Genomic DNA, 12897 nt, shown 5'->3' on the forward strand with positions numbered 1-12897 from the left:
TTTTGCTTGATGCTCATATGCTAGGCTTCAAAAGGAAAGTCTTTTGAAGGATGCCTCCTTTATCCTGACTGGGCTACGCTGCTATCCTGTTGCATCTTCACCAGTGTTGCTAAAAAAAAAAAAATAATAAGAGACAGATTTAAAATAAGGGAGACAGCTGAGCTTGGGCATTCGTCCGGAGGCAGGGGATTCCCTCCCCACCACCATGTATCCCCAGGGACCTGCCACTTGTCACCGGGTTCCCTGGCCTGCCACTTGTCACCGGATTCCCTGGTTCACATGTACCGAGAGACATACGGCCACGGCTGTGTTCTCACTCGGCTTAGGCTGCAGATTAGGGCTCAGCGTCAAGTTACTGCAACTCACCGAGTTTCCATGAGTCAGCTGAGCCCATGTGTGTGCTTCCAGCACACAGCAAATGTGACTTAGCCTGCTATGCAGTGAAAGAAAATTAAGCTAGGCTGCATTATTGCACGTTTGCCATCAGTCGAGAGCACACACTGAAAATTCCAGGGGCTCAGCCCCTGGGGCAGCTATTAAACTGTGGGGACCTAGTCATGTGTGAACACTTCATGTACCAGCGTGCAATACTTCTGCACGTGGACCTCATCCGGCTGCAGAAGTTACACACCTCTGGCTTGCTGTTCTAAGCAGCAGTGTCTAGAAAATGTGGAGGTCATGCTTCAAGACAGAGAAAAACAAAGGACAAAATGCCCCAACAACCAGGTAAAAATCCTACAAACTCCTGAGAACAGCAAGAGGAACAGCACAGCTCCATGTGCCTCAGGAAAATCCACTGCTATGAGCTCACAGGGCTTCAAATAATGTTGAAACACAAATATTTCTTCAGTCCTTCTCAAACCATAAGTGCTCACAAAAGCACATGTGCTGATTTTACAAGGCCTGTGTCCCCATTTCCCTTCTCAAAGCACCCTGAACCAAAGGCAGGCTGCTGCAGATTGCGCAAGCCACAGGCCTCACTTCACATCTTCTGGCCCAGAGTTTGGCCAGCTGATGGGGAATGCCGGATAAATGGGGGTGGCATTTTCTATGGATTCAGCCTATGTGCAGTTTGTATTCATTAATTCATTTGGACAACAGGTGAGTGAAGGTTACTTCTTTCACATACAACTAAAACTGGAGAACGCATCGACAAAATTGAGAGGTGATACGAAACAGCGTGTTCTGTCTGCCACCCTTCCTGGATGGAAACACTGCTAATGGATTGCTTTAAACTGCCTAACTCCCTGTGCTATTTTATACATTGTAGGTCATTTTGTCTTCAAAAGGTTTATGAAGGTGGTTAAGATTGCAAATGCCAATGGCAGCAAAGCAGAAAATCCCAATCTGAGGCACAACACACCACCGCTGTCCTGCTGTCTGAGGTCTGCAGATGCTCCTATCACAACTCCAGCTAAGGGTCACTTTTAAAGTACATGCAGAGGCAGAGAAAGAAAGGGATAGTTAATAATTTAAAACAATACCAATCATCAGTGGTAGTCAGGTAAAAGAATAACCTTAGTTCACTCTGGAAATGTTTATACAATATTCTTATCTCCAGCTACGTCCTCTGCAGCTGTAGTCTGATTCTTATTCTTCCAGATCTTGTGAACTGTGGAAAGAATTACATCTCCGCTGGCCTGGGGTCATATTGCAGGTTGTGTTTTCAAACACATGTTGTACAGTATTGACACATGAAGCAAGCCTGGCCCTAAAACTACTGAGCAAAAACAAACTGCAAGATTAGGTTTGGGGCCAGAAATATTTTATAAAACTAAAAAGAGATGGAATGCAGTCACTTAAATAAAAGGTAACATTAAAAAAGTTTCAGTCACATCCAACTGCTTTCACAACATGAAGAAGAAGATGGGACTGCAGAAGTTATCCAAGTTAACCATCAGTAAATGCCAGCTTCTTTAGGTCTGGGCTGCTTTGGGTCTGGATGCCTGCACTGAGCCCATACATTAGAAGTTCAGCAAAGTGTTACTGAGTCCTGCCCACATGGTGCTGATGATGGAGCACCCTGGGAGCGGCTGGGGCAATGTGAATGGTGGTCCCCATCTGACAGAGGGGGTGTTGGTCAGTGCATGTCCACTGAGCTTCCTGCAGCAATCCCCAGCAGTCTGGCCAAGCTTGTCCTGCTGAATGCTGAAAAAGAACCCTCAAAGCACTCAAGAGGGAGCATGGCTTTGAATATGCATGAGGCAATGGATGCAGGAGAGAGGGCCAGAACCTCTCCAGGTAAAGCAGAAAACTACACTGAAGAAGACAGGCACAGGCTGTCCTTTGAAGAGTTTGATTTGTGCATAGTGTGTCTAATGAAGATAAGGGAGAAATAGATACAGAACATTTTCATCAGCTAGAAGAATTGATCCAAAATTTGCCAGAGATGCTTGTAACAGCTCAAAGCACTAGGTACTGAAATCTGTTTGTGTCTGTGGTTGAGCCTCTCTTGCTTTCTCACTTTCCCCCACACACCTCTGCTCGGTGTTTTGATTAATATAATGGGAATATATCATAACTGGATTTCTATGATCACTTGAAACAAAGGTGTGTGCCTGAAGACATTTATTTAGTGTAATTAACCACTCATAATCATTTTAGTACAACTTATTAACAACGTTATTTTCAATTTATTTTTATTTTTTATTAATATGCTTTGCACTCCACCCCTGGCAAAGCAAATGGTATGGAAAATTAAGTCTAGGACTTTTTCTCTTAGTTGTTGTACATGTTAGCTAGTGTGCAACAAAAAATTATTCATACTTGGCTACTTTTTCAAGACTTCTAATTAGTACTTAGCTAATCATCATCTGCAAAGCAGACTTATTTTGCTTAGTTTATTTTCAATTAAGGCTACTGGGGATTAGCATCTACAAGGTCACTTGACAAAACGCCAACCTTGCTTGTCAGACAAAGGTTTCTGTAATGAGCTCACAAATTCCCAACGCTGTGCGCTGCCTCCATGGGTTGGGTACCTCTCCAACAGGATCACAGAGCAGACTCCAGCTAATGACACATTAATGCCAATGTAGTCAGCACAACTTCTCCTGTCGCTAAAGCTTTTCCGTTGCAGCAGCACTTGTGAAGTCCCTAAGAAATCCCACGTATGTGTACTAGCTTTGCATACAGCAACTTTGACCAAAGGATAAAGTTTTGCAGCAGCAAATTTCAGAACTCCTGCATCTAGGCGAAAAGATAAACATTCAACATTTCTCTGAAGAGCTGATCTTTTTTTGTTTTAATTTTTATATATATAAATATAACGTAAAGCGTACCATTTCCTCGTTTCAGTACAGATTTTTTGACCTTTACTAAAATAAATGAGATATAAATGCTACAAGTTTATGTTTAAAACAAGTTTTGATGACAGCCTGTCCCTAAGGGCAGGCCCAGAAACTCTGTTAGCTAAGTGGAGAGAGACAAACACACCCCCAAAACTTCATACTATTCAAGAGCATTCAGAACAGCAGATGTGCCTCAGCTGGAGCTGCGTGTCCGTGAGTTCCTCACGTGAATGCCCACTCTCCTTAGTAGAAACTGCTTTATTACTAATCTGAAAATTTCACATTCAACTTGTATCTCCCTTAAATGCATTGTCAAGACCCAGTTTTCCATATCTGTCTGCCTTTTCTGATCCCAAACGGCCAGAGGTACCATCAGTTGTGGATTTGGGGATCAGAATTGCAAATTGCTGAATTTTCAGATAAAGCCATGTGAAATCAATCGCTGTAAACCTAGGAAAAACTGTCAATCTTTGTTTTTTCCCTTCTCCTTCACAACCCAGAAAATGTTCACAGCATTGAAACAATGAGGCATAGGAGCAGAGGTGCAGATTATACACCCTGCACCCATGTTGCACTGTCATACTTCTTCCCGATCCTTTCTTTGACCTTAACTGGTGCCTCCTGGACAGGAGAGGAGGTTCCAGGTCAATCCTGCCACACCCATGACAACCCTTTTTGTTCAACCTCTACTACACTTTCAGGTCCTGCAGGTGAATACTCAGCTACTAAAGCAGCAATCTAAAAGTCTGTCAGTGTGTCTTGCTGCCAAGGGTTTTGTTGTTGGTTTCCTCTTTCTCAACGTGTACTTTCCAAAACAGACACGTTAAAACAAAAAACAAACCAAAATCTTTAAAACAATGATAACACCACAATATCTGTTTAAAACAGTACTGGTCGTGCTCTGGACAAATTGTTAAGAGCAATTCAGCATTCTTATAATTAATCCACAACAAAAGAAGCTATAAGATGCCACAAAAGAAGGCATAATTGGCCATACAGAGGCAACACTACCATGAATGTTGTTTGGCAAGGAAAAAAAAAAAAGCAGATACATAATTCATCCAAAGAATAGGTTCAGAACTGCCCGGCACTGCTGGGGTCACACTGCAGGAGACGGACTATGGATGGATCACTCTTGGCGCCTCGAATGAACTCTTCCAGAGAGAGCTTTCCTAGAAAAGAAACACATTTGCTTAGTGCACATGGTGGGTGGCAGCACACCTGCCAAGCCTCTGGACAAGCATGGTGGAAGGAAGCTGGGAGAGAAGATCCCTGGGAAAGCAACCCCTGAAGGCAAAGCCCTGCCTGCCTGCACCCCGCTGGCTGTGGACAGTGGTGACTTTGCGTGGGTGGCTGAAGGAGGAGTGGTGGGGTTGCCCCATGTGGGCAGGATACCCCAGCCACCCAGCATCGGGGCAGAAGCAGCCACCTGGGTGCCTGGCAGGTGCCTACCATCACGGTTGGTGTCCATCTGGCGGAAGATCTTCTCTGTCCTCTTCTCTGGTGTCGACTCATCTTCCGGCATCTTCATTACAGAAGAAACCATCTTATAGATTGCCTGCGTGATATGACAGGAGCAAAGAGCTGGTAAGAAACACATTATCTTAATGCAGGGGTATGATTATTTCCCAGTGACAGAAATAGGTATAAAGTATCCCAGGAACATCAGCTGGGACCTGCTGTCCGGATGCTGAAGGGAATCGAGTGGCACCAGTGCATGCAGCTGCCCTCTTCAGTGGGATGCTCATTTATGAAATACTGTGTTTCCTTATTTAGTCACAGTCATACACAATCTGGATTTGGACTGAGGTTACATTTTTCCTTATTAAAACAATCTCCGGATTAATTTATCACTTGTACGGCACATTAGGCACTGGCAGCTCCTTGTGCCTGGGGAAGAACCATGGAGGTCTCGTCCTGTGCTGTGATGTGCCTCTGTGCTTTGGCCACCCAGGCTCCATCCTCAGGGCTCTCATCCCCTCACCTTGCCTTCACTTCCCCCCGTCTCCTTTCTCTGCCCCCTTGGTCAGCATCCTGCCTCTGGTGACTCACTCTCTGTGTTTGCCATGTCTCACAGGTAACGAAGACTTGACCAGCAACAAGGTTGCCTTTTCCTTGGGGATTCATGTGAGTACACAGCTAAAAAAAACCATTCACAATTCGTTCCACAGAAAGCAGATGTTCTGATCCCACATGGCACTGGTGCCACCCATAGCTATTCTCTGCACAGACAAATCCATTTGTCACTTATGGTATTAGCCACTCCTAAAAGAGAGGCGATGTTAATTTTAAAACAAGGGTGAGTAGTTGTCTCTGAACTGATTATTCAAACATTGCCTACAAATGTGAGCATGCAGTACCAATAAACAAGCCTCCTGTGTGTCAGATATCTTTGCAGTGCCACACAGCTGGGAGAGCAGCAGCAGCTGGATGGCTGCAGGGTGGTGGCCTTGGGGGAGCAGCACATCCCAGCCCAAGGCAGCATTGCAGTGGTCTGACCAGCTTCTTCTGCTTCCCATTGCAGCTGGTTGGCCTCTGGCTGGCAGGTGCTGCACTGGGCAGTCACTTTGCCCTCCGGCCCTGGTCTATAGTTGTGGGTTGCTTTCTTCCACAGATTCAAATTCTTGTTTCCCCAACAACACGGTGTCTGCAGCTGTCAGTTGATAACTTAGTGCAGACGTGATTGCTTTAGCTATTTGTTCTCCTCTTCCTCCTGCTCTGGCCAGGAGGGTCCTTGGCACAAGCCCAAGATCACTCACTGGATCTTTCCTCTCCCCTTCTCCCATTCATGATGGCACTCTGCCTAGCACGCTCCCATCATCTAGCCCAGGGTCCCCAAGGGACACTCCAAGAATGTGACAGCACAGATTCACCAGCTGGAGGATGCCACTAAGCAGCACAGACATTTTACACTCAGACTAAGGAGCACCCGTTTCCTCAGCCATCTTTGCTGGCTTCTCTGTCAGCAGCTCACCATTCATATCTCCTGGACTTTAAACAAAGAGTTACACCCTGAGAAAGGCATTTGCCTTTTTCATTAATTATCCATCGCTTATGCTCTGCACAGTCAAACATCTGCTCCCTCAGTTGTGTCACCAACACTGTGGCTATAGATTTCATGGTCTGTCCCCTGGTAAGTCTGTAACGCTGGCTATGGACCTGAGCAGGGCAACAGAGGAGAACATTTCAGCATAAACAGCTGCTGGCTGAATGGAAAAGTGGTGGCCAGCCTTTTAATCCTCATCATTGTCACGATTTGCACTGCAAGAATGTCCAAAGGCTCCCAAGAGAATTTTGGTGCCAGAGTATTGGACAAAGCCTCAGTACAGGCAGGGATGCTGTCCACACAACAATGATCATCTGCTAACCAGAAGAACAGAAGAAGGGATGAACATGCAAGCATGTGAACATAGGGATAAGAGAGCTGGGGGAAGGAGGGAATAGGGGAAGAATAGAAAGGAGAGGGTTTCCAATAAGAATTTACACCTTCCTCATCCTCATCAGCATTCAAGACTTGCAGGGGTCAGAGCAGAGATGAGGCTTATAAATCTGTCAGTGTTTAAGCATCTTAAGCCGTCTGGCTTTTGTCTTGGGTAGGAAGAGAGGTGGAGGGGTCATGCTCTTGCTCTTGGTGAAAGGATGGCAAAGGAGAGAATCTGTATTGAAAGTGTGGGAGGAATGCCCCGGACTGTCAGTGCAGGCATGTTTACTCTGATCAAAGCAACCATAGTAAGAATATGCAGATTTTTAGGACAAAAAACCCCCGAAAAAAGCACTTCAAGATGACTTCATCCTACAGGGTCCTTTTCACAGAGGCATGTGAAGGGAATAAGAGATGAGATATTCTAGGAAAGCCAGATGGGAATAACATAGTAAACGTTCCTTTCATGCTGAAAATGGTTACTCTGGACAAATTCTTATGTCCTTACTCAGAAGTTCAGTGGGAAGTTTTCCCAAAGTAAAAGCCAGCTAAAGCTGATTAAGAATCTTGAGACTTGCCCCATATTAATTCAGCACAGCTACACAGAGGTCTTTATTGCATGTTTGAAAGAGTGAGCTCTCAACGGAAGCTGGTTTAATGTGATAATTACATGGAACTGGGCTGTACTAACCCTAGGCTGTAACCTGGGACCCAAAGGCTGCAGGGGCTCCACTCCATGTGGAGTACAACTCTTCGGCCTCACAGCACTTGGGCTGAAAGCCATCAATGGCACTCAGTGGGAGAAGGTTTGGAGGTAGTTATCTGTCAGCAGCCACCTGAGTCAGGGCAGCCTTCACAGGTGGACCTCTGTCAGGAGGGCTCCTTACAGCATCCTGGTGCCCCTGAATGCCACCAAGAAATTGCGCCTACAGAGCCCTCTGTGCATCACTGGACCAAGCACAGGTTCCAGCTTCATCTGAACTGGCTGGTTCCGTGCAGGGCTCTCCTCTTTGATTTTCAGCCTGCAAGTGGATGGAGGGTTGATGGGTGATCTAGTGTAAATCGCACCCCTTTGCCCATTTGCACAGGTTTCACTCCCAGCTGCTAGCTGCCACTGCTGCACTCAGGCCAGAAGCCTTGGTGGGGGCTGTGCTTTCCTACCGGACTTGTCTAAGTGTCAAAGAGCTCCTTACGGTGATGGCAGCAATGACAGCATCAATCTTTTTTACTCAGTTGAAATAAATTTTGACAGCTAAAAATCTCATGAATTGAGTAGCCATCCTTAAAAAATGTCTTTCCTCTTGATCCCATGGGGATATTTGATACTGTCTTTACTGAGAGCTGTATCAGCTTCTGCTTCTTCCCATATCATCTTCTGTTTCTTCCTGGCTTACAGATGAGCTAGCCCAGCAAGTGAAATGTGAGTGCTCTATTTGTATTAAACTGGAGATGTTATTCTCATCTCTCAGCTCAGTGTTCTTAAGATGCCTTATGACTCCACATGGTTAAAAAACGTACCCTTAGAACAAGGTTTACATCTCTTATTTGAACTCTTATTTTAAGAGACTCTCACCAAATATGTCCCATTTCAGCAAGGAGGACAAACACAAATATTCCAGCTGGTTCACAGCTATTTTTGAGTGGACTGGGCTATTTAGATTATAGGTAAATATATGGGAGACATGAAAGGCATTTCTAGAGCAGCAGAACCTGAGAGGCTCTGTGGCAAGGTCTTTCAAGAGGGCAGGCTATGAAGCATCTTCCCATGGTACCTTGCCGATGTGCTATGCCTGGTAGGTGTCGCAGTATCCTGGGGACCTTCTTTCATTAGGCTCTGCAATTGTCAGCCCATCACTGAAGTCCTTCCAGTTATGTGATCCTCTGAACTGTGCAGCCAGCTCCCTGTGGATGGCTCATGTGTGTCTCTCAGCAAGGCTTTTTGGAGGCTTGTCCAGGGGAAGCTCAAGGGCAGGCATGGTGAGGTTGTGACAGGCTATGCATACACAGTTAACAGCAGTATGGAAAATGGAACTTCAAGGAATGCGGGTGCTTTGCCCTCTAGCCTATTGCTTTACAGAGAAAATGGGTTTGCAAAAGCTGCTATAGACTGTTCATGTTCATCTCCTCAACAGCTGGCTAGTTACTAGGGCTCCTGTGGGACATGAGCCATCTTAACTGGTAGCTCTGCTGTTCCAGTGCTACCGCTGCTACCACTGTTACTACAAACACCTTCTGGTAACATTGAGCAAGAGTGCAATGCCTGCATTGCCTACAGCAGCATTAGACTAGGTCAGAGCACGAGAAAGGAAATGCAGGTAACCACCAGCCTAACAGTGAAGTCACTATGGAGAGAGGACTTTCAAAACACAAAGAGAAGCAGACTGAAAAAGAAGAAAAACATGCTTTTCCCCTGTGTTATTTAAGATACAGCAATCCCACAGTAATAGGGGTAGTATTTTTCTGTGAAATTACAACTTTTAGATTGATGGTGTTTCTTTTAGCATTCATTTTGATGTATTGTCTCATGTGAAAATCCCCATGAAAACATAATAAATCCTGCTATATCAATATGCAAATGTATGCTAGATAAGGGACTTGTAATAGATTCCTCTGGGACATATATCAGAGATATGAGAGAGTTCTGTTTTCCACTATCAGAAAGATCGTGACGGCTGAGGGCCCCCAGGAAGACATATGATACAGAATCCCATCTTTCCATATTAAAAAATAATAATCTTTTGTAAATGAAAGTGATAGTTGTTAGCTGTTTTTTATAAGTCTAATCACTCTACATCAAAGGAACCTCTGCTTGTTTACTTCATTTTCACATATTGGCCAAACACACTTCCAGAGGCTACGCAACAAATCCTACCCTACCAAGAGGAGCTACAGGTGACCAGTGTAATACAGGGAGATCACTGTGACTATAAAAAACAGAAGAAGAGAACAGGGTGAGATCTACAAGCACATTGCCTCATGGGAAGCTCTATCACAGAAAGAGCAGCTTTGCTGACTGCTAAGCCACTGATGGGCCATGGTGCAGAAATGACGGTTGATCAGGCTTATTAGGCTGTTTACTTCCACAATCAATTTTTGTGTCATCCCTCAAAATGTGGGGTGACAGTAAATGAGAGAAAGCATTGCTCAGTTGGGTTTCCAGTGTGATCTGAAAGGAGGAGAGAGCCAAATCTCCCAGGTAGTGCAGTGGGAGGGCTGGAGGGCCAGACTGAGGGGCTGTACACAGTCAAAGCGTTGCTCTGGGTTGGATGCACAAATTGCAAAATGTCTCCCTATGCTGTGCAGTTTCGTTTGATGATAGCATCATGGTTGTAAAGGACAATGCTATCGTTTGGTACTAGCACAACTGTGAGGAGGAGGCAGAGCATTTCAGCCTCTAATCATGCTGGTGAGGAGATCTGGGGTAAGTGGAAAAAAACACCAGTTTTGCTGCTCCTCACTTGGCTTGCCACAGAGAATACAGCCACTGAAGTTTTCACTAAATTTGACATGAACAGAGTCGTGACATTGTTCTCCGTGTTTGTAAATCTTCTGGTCTGGGGGGTTTGTGTTGCTGTTCAACTTGGAGGCCTTCCCAAGCTATCGACAGCAGCAAGGGGTCCTGCGGTCCCTGGGCTGTCTCCTCCTCCTGAGGAGCAGGTGCTGGCTTGGCCTTGGCCCCTTCTGTTTCCTTTGTACTTCATTAGTTCTGTTGGGATTCTCTTTGTTTTCTCATGAGAAGAAATACAGCTAGCAAAACAATAATTGATCACCTGTTTACCCTACGCAGGGGAGAGGAAGATTTGTAAGGAACAGAGTATCTTCTAATGCAAATTTTCCATGGGGTGCATCACGGCACAGAGACAGGGAGGTCTCTGCATCTGAATGCAATCCTGCTCTTTAATTCAGACACAGGAACACAAATCAGCATAAGTGAAAGAATACAACAACCCTACATTTGCAGCTGAGTTTTGTATCTGGTCTTGCTGAAGCAGTGTGAGTGCTGGTGTGAGTTACTGCTTGAGGAACGTGAGAAGAGCCCTGGTAGAAAGACAAGGGCACCACGCGTTAGGCTGACTCCACAGACGCAGTTTGCCATCACAGCCTGTAATTTGTGTGCATTCCTTTCCCTTGATTTGCAGCACAAATATAAATCTAAATAATATGGTACATAGTTAGCATTTAAAAATTTCCAGGGAAAGAAAGGATCTTGATAACAGGCCTTTTTTTTTTTTTTTTTTTTTAACAGTGCTACATTATACAGGCTCAAGCTGTATAAATATAGCACCATATCAAAAATGTTTTAAAGCTTTCTGTAGAGTGATGTGCCTCAAGGCTAAAAACATATTAGAGGAAGCCAAAGTGAGGCAGGACTCCTAGTAACACCACAAGAAAATGCACCCAAAGAAGCTGTGTATGGAATCATCGTCTACCCAGATAAGGTTTATCTATCCTAGCAAGTTAATATGAAGACAGCTAGTATGATACTAAGTACACAGACATTGCTGAAATTAGGCAGACAGACATATTTTAAAATATGTGAGGTGGTTTTCTCCATAACAACTGGATTTCAAAGTAGATTTTTTTCTTATTGTGGAGGGAACCTACCTTCCTTAAAAGTACTCTATCTCACTGATCTAAGATACCCACTTGGTCGAACTGTAATTAATTGTAATTAATTGACAGTGATTTCCCAGAGGACAGAACCACATTTATCAGAATAAATATCATTTATCTCCTGCCCAACAGAACTCCGAAAGGAGAACTTCCCACACAGCATGTTGCTCAGGAAAAACTTGCAACGGATATCAAATGCTGTAATATTTGCCAAATGAAATAACATTTTATATTCAAGCAGTTACACAAAGAACCAAGAACATAAACTCTCAAATGCTGCCTGAGTTTTTAATTCAGTGTATCATTGCAACATTGCTTCATAATTTGCTTGGAAGGATGGAGGCCAAGGGGTGCCTCTGAGCAGCACATACCTGCACGATTTCCAGCATCTCTGACTTACTGATGTAGCCGTTTCCATCGAGGTCGTACATGCTGAATGCCCACTTCAGCTTTTGCTCCAGTTTACCTCTCGATGTTACACTCAAGGCTATGATGAATTCTCTGAAATCTATTGTTCCATCTCCATTGGCGTCAAAAGTACGGAATACATGTTCTGCAAACTTAGAAGCGTCCCCATAAGGGAAAAAGTTCCCATAAATTTTTTTAAACTCCTCCATAGATAAATGTCCACTTGGACAGTCTCTCAAGAAGCCTTTGTACCACTCCTGGATCTCGTGTTCTGTAAAGTCTGTGCTTTCTAGCAAATCTTGCATGACTTCAGGGCGTAGTTTGCTGTTTTGCTTTCCCATATTGATGTCAAAATATTAACTGCAGAGGAAAAACAAACACATATGAATTATTATTATTACTACTAGTACTTAATAACTATTAGCTTGGAGGCTGTAGAAGAACAGTGTACTGGATTGTGAGTTTTCTGATGGTAGTTCACTCTTGGGAATCAATTGAAACTTTGGACAGTGTGCACTACTACAAGTATACTCTAAAGATATTAATAAGCCTAATCTACATGTTGATTGCATTATCTTTTCACAGTCTGGAGAACTGTAATTACGTTGAATACATTGCCTTCCTACTTTGCCTTTGACACAATGAGGTAAGCAATGGATGTTGCAAGGTGTAGCTGACAAGTAGCTGCGTGTTGCAGCACACCCTCCATCCCAGCCACCCAACTGTCTCAAGGACCTGACTTGAATGAAATACATTTTTTTGTACCTCCTTTTTGTCTTGCTCCAAAAGGGAATCAAGGTGCATCTGCAGTGTACAATGAAACTAGGAGCTCCAAAGCCCTTCTAGATATATCTTTATAGATAGAATCAAACAGAGCAACCCAGAAGTGGTCTCTCTTGTTTGGCATGGACTAGTTCCCATTTTAGTTAAAAATGAAGATAAAATCTGAAAGGATTTTATCAATGGTGCATTACCCCACCCCAGACTATTACTATGCTTTGCAATTCTCCTTGTAGCCAGAAATTGGATCTATTACTAAGTAATAGTAATCTGGGTGGTCACAGCTCTTTGGAAAAAACCTCTTTAAAAAAAAAAAAAGTATCCAGACAACAAAATTGGAAATTCATTTTCCTGAAATTAATCATTAAGAAATATTACTGGATACAG

General features: G+C 44.0%; 1 protein-coding gene across 2 annotated transcripts; it reads right to left on the reverse strand.

Moving 5' to 3' along the window:
* Positions 1-3797: 3797 nt before the first annotated feature.
* Positions 3798-12107, reverse strand: LOC104528977 (neurocalcin-delta). Of its 2 annotated transcripts, none has more exons than XM_010173138.1 (3): positions 11694-12107; positions 4740-4845; positions 3798-4459 (listed from the first exon to the last, which is right to left on the reverse strand). In XM_010173138.1, exons 1-3 carry the CDS (start codon positions 12069-12071, stop codon positions 4362-4364), a joined length of 582 nt encoding a protein of 193 aa, XP_010171440.1. In that variant the 5' UTR covers positions 12072-12107; the 3' UTR covers positions 3798-4361. The 2 variants fall into 2 exon arrangements, with proteins under 2 accessions (XP_010171440.1, XP_010171441.1); XM_010173139.1 differs by having other exon boundaries at positions 4740-4847; positions 11912-12071.
* Between the last annotated feature and the right edge of the window lie 790 nt (positions 12108-12897).

Source organism: Antrostomus carolinensis, unplaced genomic scaffold, assembly GCF_000700745.2.
Source record: "Antrostomus carolinensis isolate BGI_N321 unplaced genomic scaffold, ASM70074v2 scaffold4058, whole genome shotgun sequence".
Taxonomy (NCBI): domain Eukaryota; kingdom Metazoa; phylum Chordata; class Aves; order Caprimulgiformes; family Caprimulgidae; genus Antrostomus; species Antrostomus carolinensis.